The sequence below is a fragment of the Chelonus insularis genome, unplaced genomic scaffold, assembly GCF_013357705.1.
Source record: "Chelonus insularis isolate UGA/USDA-ARS -01 unplaced genomic scaffold, ASM1335770v1 contig_358_pilon, whole genome shotgun sequence".
NCBI classification, from domain to species: domain Eukaryota; kingdom Metazoa; phylum Arthropoda; class Insecta; order Hymenoptera; family Braconidae; genus Chelonus; species Chelonus insularis.
In genome coordinates, this window is record NW_023276522.1 from 1,390,271 (window position 1) to 1,403,870 (window position 13,600).

The following is a 13,600-nucleotide window of genomic DNA, read 5'->3' on the forward strand; positions in this document are numbered from 1 at the left end:
TTTTGTGGAATTCACCACTACTTTGGAAATGTTTCTTCATACTTTAATCGATAATGCTCTGAAATTAGCAGAATTTTAGATTTTCGTTGCTTCAGGTCTTTTGGGAGATAATGTTTTGCATTTTTGCTGAAGACAATGGAAAATTAACTTTACTGAGAATTTAAAGTCTTAGAATTAATTATTCTATTTCTAAGAAATCTTGGAAGAAATTAAAAAATAAATTTTGGTTGTAATTAACTTTAATTCTTGAATTTTATTACTGGTCATTTTTAATTTTGTTTAAAATATATTTAATGATTTATTCAAAGAAATTAAAATACATAGAAAAAAAGGTGGAATTTGGAAATAAATAATTAACTTAACCCTGGTTCTCCAATCACCCAATAAATGATGCACCAAAAAGCACATTTTTATTATGTATTTTGAAAAAAAAAAAATAAAAGTATATTTTGTGAACACTTAAAGGACATATTGATAGTGGAGAATATAAAATATGTTTTAGATCTCATCAAATGTCATGAGAAATTAACTTTATGGTGCAATGTCCCCAAAAGTCACTGCTCCAAAAAATTCTAGTATTCTAATGTCGTTTGAAGCGACAAGGAGAAAAAAATGATGATTCATTTAGATGAAACAATAGTAGTGTTGATATTGAATATAAATATTAAAACGACTGAGACTTCTATTATGTACTAATGTTTGGTTCTATCTCATTAAAACAATCTTTAATAGATAATTTTTTTAAATACCAATTTATAATAATAATAATCATCATCATCATTTTTTTTTAATTTTTTTATAACTTATCTGTCTAGTACTGTGAAGTTATTGAAAAAGATATCAATCCAAGCATGTCAGTTCTTTTTTCAAAAGTAATTAATTTTTTAATTGAAAATTTTTTCATGTTATTATGCAGAGTTAAAAAAATAAAAATATGCCAAAATTTAACTGTGTCATTTTTTTTGAAGCTTACTTTACTCAACTTTGACAATTAATTTCAAAAATGTATAAAATTAGCTACATATAACAATAACCAAAAATTAAATAAAAATCTGTCATCTTTTTACTCTATTTTAAAATTATGAATTTTTATAAATATAAATCTCGTTATAATTTATAACATTCAATTTATTCTTCATTGCATTTTATTTTTAAAGTTGTCCTGTTATGACCAATCACAAATAAACCGTAAAAAGTAGTTCAAGTAAAGCTTTTCTGAACCGAAAGAAATAAAAAGTTTTCGTTAGTTAAAGCACGTTTTTATTTTTTAAGACTTATCAGCTTAGTTTAGATAAAAAAAATAAATACTACTTATGCATGCAATAATCTGATTGTATGCAATAATATTTTATCTTCAAAAATAAATTTAAACTACTAATAAGTTGAGAACTGACATGAAAGTATATTTAATTGAAAATTCAAAAAGTCAACTAACAAAAATTATTTAACTAAAAAAAATATTTTTACTTCAATCAAGTTGGTTTTTAACAAATTAATTAATTAATGAATTATTTTAATAAGATTATATCTATAAAGCATTAAATCGTAACAATCTAATTAATATGTGATTACGATCAGAATGCGAAATTTATGATCAAGTAAAGTGTTAGAAAAAATTAAGTATGGTCATTACTAGTCAATTTTAATTCAATTATAATTAATTATTTACAAATATAAGTGATTATCAATATTCTAGCTAAGCAAATAAATTTATATTCTACCCTTCAGCTATGTTGTAAATTTCATCACTAAATTGTTAATCAATTTATTGCCTCATATCAATTTGAGTCGATAACTACAGCAACAGTGACAGTTTTAAGATCACATTTTTAAAAAAAAACTTTGCCATCAAAAAAAATATTAAATTTAAATACCTTCATGACTCGAAATGATTTAAGACATATTTTATGCAGTTATTTTTATGTTTTGTTTCAATCTAGTTGCTTTATTGATTTACAGGGTTCGGTCGGAAGTAATATCTTTGACTTCCGTCTTAATTATTAACCTTACAGTACATTCAATAACACATATGGTACAACCAATATTATTAAATATATTGTAAAATAAATCAAAACAATAACTTTGGAAAAGAATAAGAAAATAATTATTACGTTTATTAAATTAATTCATTAGAATTAATAATAATTTATTAAATGGGTCAATTGTTGCTAACAACAAGTTCATTTATTTTATAATATATAAATATATTAATTTTTACCTCTCTTAAGATGACATTGATTTGTTTTTTGAGTTAATATCGATTGATTATAATTTCATCAAATAATTTATAAAGTTAAATTTCCTTGTATTAAATAAACCTGAAGTACATAAAAAAGAAGTTTTTAGATTTATTCCAACATGTTGAAGAAAATGCTTTGATAAAAGTGTATCCAAACGGAAGAAATCTATTTTAGCAAAGAAAAAAGACCTTTTTACAATGTTGTTTTTATTTAAATTAAATTCGAAAGTATTTTTCTCCAAGATTGATGAAAATAATCGTTGTCGTGTCATCGCATGAGTATTTGAAGTTCAGACAATCCTTACTCGGCCAGTAGAATAATGCGTGAGACTGTTAGAAATAGAAACGAAAGAAATTCTAACATAGGCAGTTTAAATGCGTCCCAAGTTACAGGACGTACATTTACATTTGCACTCTGTACTTGTAATTGTTTCAAGAGAGAAAGTTGCTTTTCAAATGTTTCACATTTGCCACTGAGATTAGTAAAGTATATTAAAAATTGAGAGGATATAGAGAGTTGTGCAAACATGGTTTATGCTTAAATTCTAGTGTTACTTGAGGCGCAACTTAAGTAACTGGGTTATTATTTTCTACATAAAATCTGGAGTAAACAGCTGACGACAGGAGGTGGTGAATAACGATGATAATAATGATCCATCAAAATGTTTCCGAAACACTTATTAAGTCATTATATTTACTAACAAGCATGTAAAAAATATTCAAGAAAGCACGTTTAATACTTACTGATTATTATTTCACTCATAAATTTAATCTACATCCGTAAATTATTATGTTGCACTTCTGCATCACGTTTTGCGTCTAAAGACTTTAGTTTGAAGAAAGTTTAACGACGATATTCTAAGCTTAACTGCAAATACAGTGCATCAACATCGGTTATAATGGAACAGAGAAAGGTGATTGCACCAACAACGATTCGTGCGAAGCGAAACGAGACGTGCGCTAAACCCACAAGCATACCAATCTTTCTCATTGCCAAGGTGCGCGAATAAGAGAGAGCATCAGAATCCTTTGGATTGATTATCTATCTCGCGGTGCGTGTGGCGCTCACGCGAAAGGTGTTAGTGGCTATCTTTTCCCTTTACTTCCCCATATATGCATTATTTACTTTTCTTAATCGATATTTCGCAGATATAAGTTGCAAAAAAATTTTATTAGATAGCTATTGACGCACGATGGAGAAGCATATATAGACATTATCGATGTAATCATTGTTATTATTCCAATTATTTGTTATTCACGTAAGTATTTCCGTGACTTAGAGAATTATATTCAATATGGACTGCTAAATTGATTGAATAATCCTTTTTTTTTTTTCGTTAAATTGTTATGATTATTGTTGATTATCTAATTTGCAATTTGTCCAATTATTTAGTTGGATTAAAGATTTAATTTTTCCGAGGAAGCTTCGATAAATACAGTTGTTGCAAAATTCAGTAGATTTATGTAATGTCTGTTTGTATTTTAATTTCTTTGAAAAATTATTAAATATAGTTGTATGAAGTTAATTTGATTATCAAATTATTTTTAATGAATATTTACATTAATTTGCAAGTAAAAGTAAGAAACTGCGATAATTGGATCATTAACTGAGGATCAATCAATTGTGATTTATTTCAACTTGAATAAAAAAAAATCATCTGTTGGTAAAACAGAGTTAAATTATCATTATAATATTTCAATAATTTTTATTCAATAAATTTTATTATTGTTTTTATATAAATTACACATCTTTACTTTCTCTAGAGAAGATCCTTTCATCGGTGTCTATCAGTCAAAAGGCCAGGACTACAAAGAGGAACTTGAAGTCACTTTTTAAAAGTTGAGCATATGATTCACATATTAATACCTTTAAAAAGCAACATTACATTAGCATTGATTAAAAGTAAAATAGTTTTAAAAAATGATTAATACTTACCTATTTTTATTAAGAATCAATTAAATAAAATACATTAAATTTAAAACTACAAACTGAATAAGATAGAACACACGAGAACTAATCAAAAAATAAATGCTGCGAAAAATGAATGCATTTTTTTTTGAAAGGCACGAGGAAAGAACGTTTTAATGAATTGTAATTAATTCATTACAGCGGAAATAAAAGTTATACAAGAGTTATGAATGATTAAAAAATGTTTTTTCCGTTTTAAAAAACTTTATGCTAAAAGTGAAAATATATATTTCAAATTTATTCCTTTCGTTATAAATATTATACATTCGAATTATTTTTATTAGATATATTCAAAACCACTTTGAATATTATTAATCCAACAACTTTCAAACCTGTTTAATTGCCAAATCAATTATTCTTTATAATTTTTTTTCACTCAAGCATAACCAAATATAGAAAAAAACGATAGGTTAAAAATGATTGTGAATTCTAAAAATGAGTTCCAATCACCAAACTCTATCCATAGATGTGAATCTTATTGGCTAAATAAACCAACAGTGTGTGAAGAGAAATGAAGTGTTAACTTTCAGATTTAATCTCAAATATTTTCACGAATAATTTTTATCATGACCTTAGAAAAAATGTGTTAAAAAAAAAACATACTTTAACTTTATAAATCATACCTTGCAATCGTATAAAATAATTTATACTTCTTATAAATATAACATAATAAAATATTTTATTAATTTAAAATACATGTAGACCGAGAAAAAAAAAAGATTTAATAATAATTAATGATAAGGCAAATTTCATTTAGTAAATTGAATAATATAATGAATAAAAATCCATATTTCACCTATCAACAAAAAAAAACTTCTTTTCCTACAATTTCCTAAAGTTTTTTTCCATGTTGAAAACTTCACAAGAAACTCTGGTAAACTTCCGTCAGTTGATTGAATCGATGAAGTTGCCTGAGAAACGATAGACAAATATATATTTCATCAAAGTGTTGATGATTTCGTCACTGGACCTAAATATTTTTTACTGACAGTATTGTTTCATAAAACAATTCAAAGCTAGAGGAACATTACTCCAAATTATTTACATGACTTATTACATGTAAAAGTATGTTCATGTAGCAATATAGGTCCATTACCTTGATCTGTGCAGCAAATCCTATCGCATGTCTATCTGGCTCTCGTCACATCTACTCCCACCGTCCTCCAGAGCGCCGTCGTCGTCGGCGTATAACGGAAAAGGAGGTGAACGCGCAGGAGAGTGTACGATTGGGCATGAAGGCGAATTGGGGCTGGAGCCAATGGTGTGGTGGAGTGTCGAGGTGGAAAGATAGGTATTAAATAGGTGTGCTACCCTGAACCTTCCGTGTTGAGTGCTGCTCTTTGTCATCGCGCACATCGTCAGAAGGCGGCTGAGACTTATTAAAATTATTCTTAATTCATATTTTCCCCTTCCCCTCCCTCTTATTCCCCCTATTACCAGTGATTATCAAGTGATTTTAAACTCATTTTTATTCATCTGAACCTCTTTAAAACAACGCTAATGCTCCGGTGAATTAAATACCAAATCTCAAAGGCGGGAACGTAGGAGAAAAAGTGACAGCACAGGATATCAGATAGAGTGTTCAAGTCAGTCAGTTGCGGTCGAGCTGGTGTTTAAGACACTACTTTAGTCTTAATACAAACATTCCCTCAAGACATGGGACACCAAGGTGTCATTCTATGTCTCATCATTGGACTCCTCGTGCTTGAGTGCACTACTACGCGAGTTCAAAACACCACCAAGCGGAAGAAGGGTGAGTTTGTATATTTGTCAAGTGATTGTGTTGATGTGATGTGATTTTATTATCAAAACTATTTTATATATTTTACCCTTCAATTTAAATCATCATAATTATCCTCATCATTAATCAATTTATACACAATGTTATTTAAAACATTTTATTTGATTTTGCTTCTTTATTTGTGTGAACTTTGAAAATAATTATCAACGTATATTCTTGCAATTACAATCAATTTAAGTGAAATGAAATGAATGAAATAAATGTTACGTTGAATAATAAAATTAATTTTTTATCAAAAAAATGTGCGAAAAAAAATGATAAATAATGACATTAATCATTAGTAGTTGGCGAAAAAAAAATTTCGAACAAAAAAAATAGAATAAAAAATTATTTCACACGTTTATAGAAAGTAGGAAAAGATGACCACGTGATTACATTTCTTCTCATCGTGCACCTGTGTTAAGGACCTGGTTCCTCAATCTCTTAAAATAAGCACGTGTTAATACACCGGCTTAACAACTGTGAATCCTTGTACAAACCAGTTTGTAAAGAGATCTCGAACTTGACGTCCTTAACGGTGATGTTTAACAGCTGATCGTCAGGCCTATATACGACTTTATTGTGGCAAAAAAGAAATAGCAAAAGAAAAAAAAATAATAATCTAAAGTAAGAGTTAGAAAAAGAAAGGCAGTGATGCTAATAAAGATCTCTCGAAACAATTTAAAAAAATATCCTCTCCTCGTTCTCACAAATGAAATAGTCTTCGAACTTGTTTTACTTGACTAGGGAGAGCTAGATTCTCAGGAGAACGGCATAGACAAGCAAAACGTGTATCGGTATTAAACGACGAGGTCGGGAAAGTGGCGACCTGTGTGCACTCGAGATTCGCAACCAACCTCTGGGTTCCACACCCTCACAGCACGATCCTCATGTTGATCGCGACGATTCCAATATGTCAAAGTGCACATTAAAGGATCTATTATTTTCCCAATGTCTTTGTTTTTCAGTCTGAATCAAGTTGTTTATATAGAACTAATGATTTATCGTTTATCATTCGAGAGAATGCCATTATCCGATCAAGATGAGCTTATTTATGAATAAAAGGATGTTTAATAGACAGTAAAAATATTGTAATAATCTTTCTTGAAGTTATTTTGTATAAAATATCATTTTCAATGTGATCTTATCGACGTGATTGATGTTTTGGATTTTAAAAAATATTGATTGATGGCCCAAACATTCAATCATGTAATTGCAATGTTATTAAAAAATTTCTTTATTTTGTTTCGATTGAAATTAAATTTTTTTTTTTATTCTGCAGTAGAATTAAAGTTTATTAGAAAATAAAATGTTTATATCTTTACCCCATCGTTGTGTAAACGCAGGATTTTAATTTTGATTTTTTTTTCAGTAGTAAGAATAAAAGAATAAATTTGATATATAAATGAAATAATCAATATTTTTCTGTACTAAAATTTTCTTATTTTAAATGTATTTATAATTGTTATAAATAATAAAATCAATTAATATTTCTATTTTCACCCTTGAGAATTGATGGGTTAATAAAAAAATTAATTGATAGTTTAGAATTTGTGTTGTTTAAAATTAAAATTAAACCAATGATAATTGACTACAAGACTAGTATTTTTAACATTCATTTAAAAATGGCTCCTTAATTTTTCGTAAAAAATATTATCTAGTATAAATGCATTTGTAGAAAAATACTTTATCAAAAAAAAAAACCAGTTGCATTATAAATAATAATTCTAACCTAAATTCTCTGATAAAATAGACATTCACCTTTTTTTATGTTTTTCAAAATAATAGAAAACAAATAAATCAATAGGCAGAAAGTTAGTGTGTATATTTTCGAAGAATTATTTATTTTATTTCAAAAAAAACCCTGGATTTTTTTGATTGTAAAAAAAACTTTGATAGAAAAATCAAAACACACCTTTGTCGAGCAGAATGTTTAAAAAGCCATTGTTATTTGTAAATAATAAAAATGACAGTAGGCTCGTCTAAAAATGTCAAGTCTTATTTACAACACCTTTATTCAACATATTTGTAGGCTAAACGTTTATTTCATAAAACTTTCTGGATTCCGGCAGTATAAATGGCTGCGTATATACAAAGAAACAGAAATTAGCGTCAAGAAGTACATACAGTGGCAGAGTGATTTTTTCGCCAGTCACTCCTACAAAAAATGATGAAATGAAACAATAGATGAAGTAAAAACTTTCCTCGGGACTTCTCAGTGACAATCGGAAGTTAACTGTCACGTTGGTGTCACAGAAAAGCGAGAGAAAACGTCCGTATTTTCTCTTTACATTCTCGTCGCGTGTCTTTCTTAGAAAGATATTCGCCTACAGATTTCTTGACTCGAAAACAGATAGAGGGCGTAATAAAACTGCGAGACACTAGATTTCGACGAAGAAGTTACAGGTGAAATTTTTGCCAGGTTTGAAGATTATCATCGTCAAATGATGTTTACATCGTTCTTGTTGTTGTTGGTTTTTTTTCGAGGAAATAAAGTCTTTTATTACCGATAAGACGCAACAAAAAAACCGGCGAATCAACTTTCGTCATGAGTCAAAGTAAAATAAAAACTTCGTAGTGCGTAAGAACCTCGAACTTGGCCTTATGGACTTGACATCGCCAAAAGTTTCAATGCTAACTTCTTTCTTTTGACGACTTAATCACTTTATAAGCATGTTTACGATCAATTTTATCGAATAAAAAAAATCTCCTTCAATTTTAATATTAGATCGATAAAACTCTTTACAGAATAATGAAAGATACTTTCACCATCGAGATACACTTTGAAAAACTTCGTGTAAAAAAAAAATTATTTCTTATAAATCTTTAAATGCTCTAATTAATATTTGTATCACATAAACTTGATGAAATTTTTATAAACAAAAAAAAAAATTTTTATTCTTTATTCACAACAATAAATTAAAACTTGTTCCTAATCATAGTTGTTATTTAAATGATTTTATCTACATCACTTGGAATAAATTAATTCCAATATAATAATTTTTTTTTACAATTCAAAATGAATAAAGAATCAATAAATAATTCAATCGATAAATAGTGAACAAAAATTTATTCATAATGCCCTGAAAGTGAAGTTCTAATGATCAAATAAGTTATTTTTTTTTTTTTAATGACTAAAACAGTTTCTCTTTCGTTGTCGGTCGTATTTTTATTTAGTTTATGTCAGGTTTACGTCTAAGACATTGCCTGAGGGTATTAAGCGAAATCTAGAGCGATAGAGATGCAAAGTGCATTGCTGATACAGTTGCAAATTACCTCTCACAGACATGGATGAAAGCGAAGACGAGCAAGGGTAAAAAGAGTGAGAGACGTAGGCACTCTTTATTTCCGATCTAACGGAGTATTAACCGTTTGAATCCGTGTCACGCTTTCTGCACCACTTGGTGTGTGTTTACCACACTCTGGCAAGTTTCATAGCTCACATATAGTAACCGTGATACTCACCACGAAGTAATATAATCATAACATTTGATTTTAAAAATGATGTTAACCCTCGCAATTCGTTTCACAAGCATTACGCGAATTGTCATACCTGAAATAATTAACATTATACCACAAAGTCACGCAATATGTGATACTTGATGCACTGTAACTGCAATAGACTTACGAAAGCATTCTAGACACACTGGCTATTCATCGGACGAGGGCTTAACCATAATCACACTAGTTGATATGGGTTACTAAGGATCAAAATACACATTGTAGCTCCTGGCTAATGACTAACATACATCGATAAATCTGTTATATTCTTAGTGCATGATACACATGATATATCTCTGGTAAAAGGTGACACACTTTTGCATCGAAAGAGATTTTCATCATAATCACACATAGACTATGAAATTCATGTTTTCATTCAATCCATCGGTTAGATATACAGACCGCAAACAAAAAATTTCAGTAATTAAAACTTAATTAATTAATTATCAACATTATTAGATGAAAATAAGCCAATCGAGATAATTACGTTAATTAATTTTAATTTAATGTAATTATGAAATTATATTTTTATCGATATTGAAATTGTTTTCTTTTTGTTTTAAAATAATTATTCACGAAAATACTATAGTTTGTTCATGGTGTTCAACATTGTAAACAATTAGATGTTTAATTATTAAACAATTTAAGCGTTTTATTACTAAACACTCGAATTTTACCGGATTTGTAGTGTTGGTGAATAAATTATCTTAAAAGTCATATTGTTTAATAAATAAAAATAATGATATTAGTTGGTGTAGTAAATTCTTTTAGCAATTTATTCTTATTGGAATAAAATATTATTGAAGCATGTTTCTGATAGTAAATCACTCAATTATTTTTTTGTCTTTATCTTTAAATTGGATTTTATGTTAGTGAAAATACTTCAAATTGAGATAATCTTTTTTTTTTCTTTTTAACAATGAATCTGAATGAGAAAAGACTTTTACTCCTATTACGGTAGAGTACATACCTCAGAAGCAAACGTAATAACATAAATAGATGTTTCTATAAATAGCAATCGTTCAATCAATTACAAAGTAGGTAAAAAAAAATAACAACATCTGGTGATTTATTTACCTTTAAATTATAATATTTTCTATCATTTTTTGTTATTGTTTTTTTTTTCATAAATTAACTGTTGAATAAGAGAAACAATTTCTCTACTAATGATTGATGCTCAAGAATGTGAAAATTGTTTCGAATTAGAAAATTATGTTGTTGAAAAACTGTAATGAAATCTATCTGACTTAGTAATAATTTTTTTTTATCTAAATCATTTTTTCCAACTTCTTTACAATTTCGTAGACTCTGTTACATAACAATCAAATTAATTTTAGGACTTTCTCGTGGACTATAAACTAGTTAAAGACCACCGGTCGCGCACCACTTGAATTTCCTGAACATGAAGAAATATTCAGCTTTCTCGGTCAATCGCGTCTCAACGTTTAAGGTGCAGTTTATGACTTAGGTTATGCGCGAACGCTTGTAACCACTAGTTCTGTTTACCGTGACTGATCGTTCGCGATTGTCATGCTCAGTAGTTTACATTTAAGTTGAGAGCTTTTATTAAAGTAAATGAAATAATTAAGTTATTCTCATTAAACCGATACATTTCACTTATCTCACAACCAATGTCAGTTATGAATGAATCTTTCAGACCAACTTTAATCTTTACTCTCCCTCGGTCAAGGTCGAGTACACGCTTTCGCTTTGAAATAACCGTTTCAATTGATCTGTCTTACAATGAATCCTTCACCATTACAAATTTCAAATTGGCGATATCAAAAGTTTCTTGCAATTATTTCCAAGTTATCTAATTAATCTTTTATTCAAGCCTTTAAATAAGTTGACGAAGAAAATAATTGAGTATTCTTCAATAAAAACATGCTATTTAGAAATTTCTTTTATAAACTTGATGATACCGTATTGATTTCTCTGTTGACTTGTTCTAAGATTCTTTAACCTTTTCTTGATGTTAATTTTTCAGATGTAACATCATCGGTATCTTCAACTGATCAAACAGGTGCCTCATCATTCTGGAGTCCTTCCATCAAAACAGGAAATATTTTTACGCAAGACAGTTCATCTGGATTCTTTTCATCAGCTCATGGTCTAGTGCAATCGCATCCAAGAGGATCTGGTAGTGTTTTCCAGAGTGGTTTTGGTGGAGTTGATAATTTAGGACGACAAGGAGTGACGACAAGACCACCAAGAACACGACCACTGGATTACAGTGAACGAGCGACAGCTGAGTTACGAAGAAATCCCGCACTTTCAGCTCCTGATGAATGTGCACGAGCCTGTCGAGAGGGCGAGCCGCCAAGGATTTGTTACTATCACTTTACTTTAGAATATTACACTGTCCTTGGAGCTGCCTGCCAAGTCTGCACACCTAACGCAACAAATACAGTCTGGAGTCATTGTCAATGTGTTTTAGCTGATGGAGTAGAGCGTGGAATTCTCACTGCTAATCGGATGATTCCAGGACCAAGTATTCAAGTATGTGAAGGAGATAAAGTGGTTGTAGATGTTGAGAACCATATGGATGGTATGGAAGTGACTTTACATTGGCATGGAGTATGGCAGAGAGGATCTCAGTACTATGATGGTGTTCCATATGTTACTCAATGTCCTATTCAAGAAGGAAATACTTTCCGTTATCAATGGACTGCAGGTAATGCTGGAACTCACTTCTGGCATGCTCACAGTGGTCTTCAGAAAATTGATGGACTGTACGGAAGTATTGTAATCCGTCAACCACCATCTAAAGATCCTAACAGCAATCTTTATGACTATGATCTTACCACTCATGTGGTATTAATCAGTGATTGGATGCATGAAGATGCTGCAGAAAGATATCCTGGTAGACTTGCTGTTAATACTGGTCAAGATCCTGAGACTGTTTTGATCAATGGAAAAGGACAATTCAGAGATCCCAATACCGGTTTTATGACTAACACACCTTTAGAAGTATTTACTATTACTCCTGGTCGTAGATATCGATTCCGACTGATCAATTCATTCGCATCTGTTTGCCCAGCTCAAATTACATTCGAAGGCCATACTTTAACTCTCATTGCTACTGACGGAGAACCTGTTCATCCAGTTCAAGTCAACACCATCATCTCATTTTCAGGAGAACGATACGACTTTGTTATTAATGCCGATCAACCCGCCGGAGCTTACTGGATTCAGCTTAGAGGTCTTGGAGAATGTGGTATCAAGAGAGCTCAACAGTTGGGTATCTTACGATATGCTCGTGGTCCTTATCAGCCAAGCACACCTAGTCCTACTTATGATGTTGGACTTCCTCAAGGTGTTGTACTTAATCCTCTTGATGCTATTTGCAATATGCCAAGAGAAGATGCTGTTTGTGTTAATCAACTCAAAAATGCTAAACACATTGATGAAGGTATTCTTCAACAAAGACCGGATGTTAAGATTTTCTTACCCTTCAGATTCTTATTCTATCGGCCAGAAGAAATATTCCAACCTAACACTTATAATCGATTCTTAGTCGCACCCACTGGTGATCACGTTATCTCACTGGTCGATGAAATTTCCTTTACGTTCCCACCAGCACCACCACTCTCACAAATCGATGATATTCCACCTGAACAGTTTTGCAATGGTGATAATAGACCTGGTGACTGTGGCGCCAATTGTATGTGTACGCATAAAGTTGATATACCACATAATGCAATTGTTGAAGTTGTTCTTGTTGATGAAGTACAACAACCAAACCTTTCACATCCATTCCATTTGCATGGATATGCGTTTAACGTTATTGGTATGGGACGTTCGCCTGACAGGAATGTTAAGAAGATTAATTTGAAACATGCACTAGATCTTGATAGACGAGGGCTCTTGAATCGAGAATTCAATCTACCACCTTCTAAGGATACTATAGCTGTTCCTAATAATGGATACGTTGTGTTCAGATTCCGAGCTGATAACCCTGGTAAGTGAAACTTTCTAAACGATCCTAATGAATAAATAATTACTGTCATGATAATACCTACGGTTAACATTACTTTTTACATGTACTTTAATTAGCAATTGATATTCCAAGTCATTCTTTTTTACTATCAAGTTTTTTTGTTAAGTATTA

General features: G+C 30.1%; 1 protein-coding gene across 1 annotated transcript; it reads left to right on the top strand.

Moving 5' to 3' along the window:
* Positions 1-5,508: 5,508 nt before the first annotated feature.
* LOC118066920 (laccase-5-like) lies at positions 5,509-13,486 on the top strand. Its single transcript, XM_035083349.1, has 2 exons — positions 5,509-5,961; positions 11,477-13,486. Exons 1-2 carry the CDS (start codon positions 5,865-5,867, stop codon positions 13,456-13,458), a joined length of 2,079 nt encoding a protein of 692 aa, XP_034939240.1. The 5' UTR covers positions 5,509-5,864; the 3' UTR covers positions 13,459-13,486.
* The last annotated feature ends 114 nt before the right edge of the window (positions 13,487-13,600 follow it).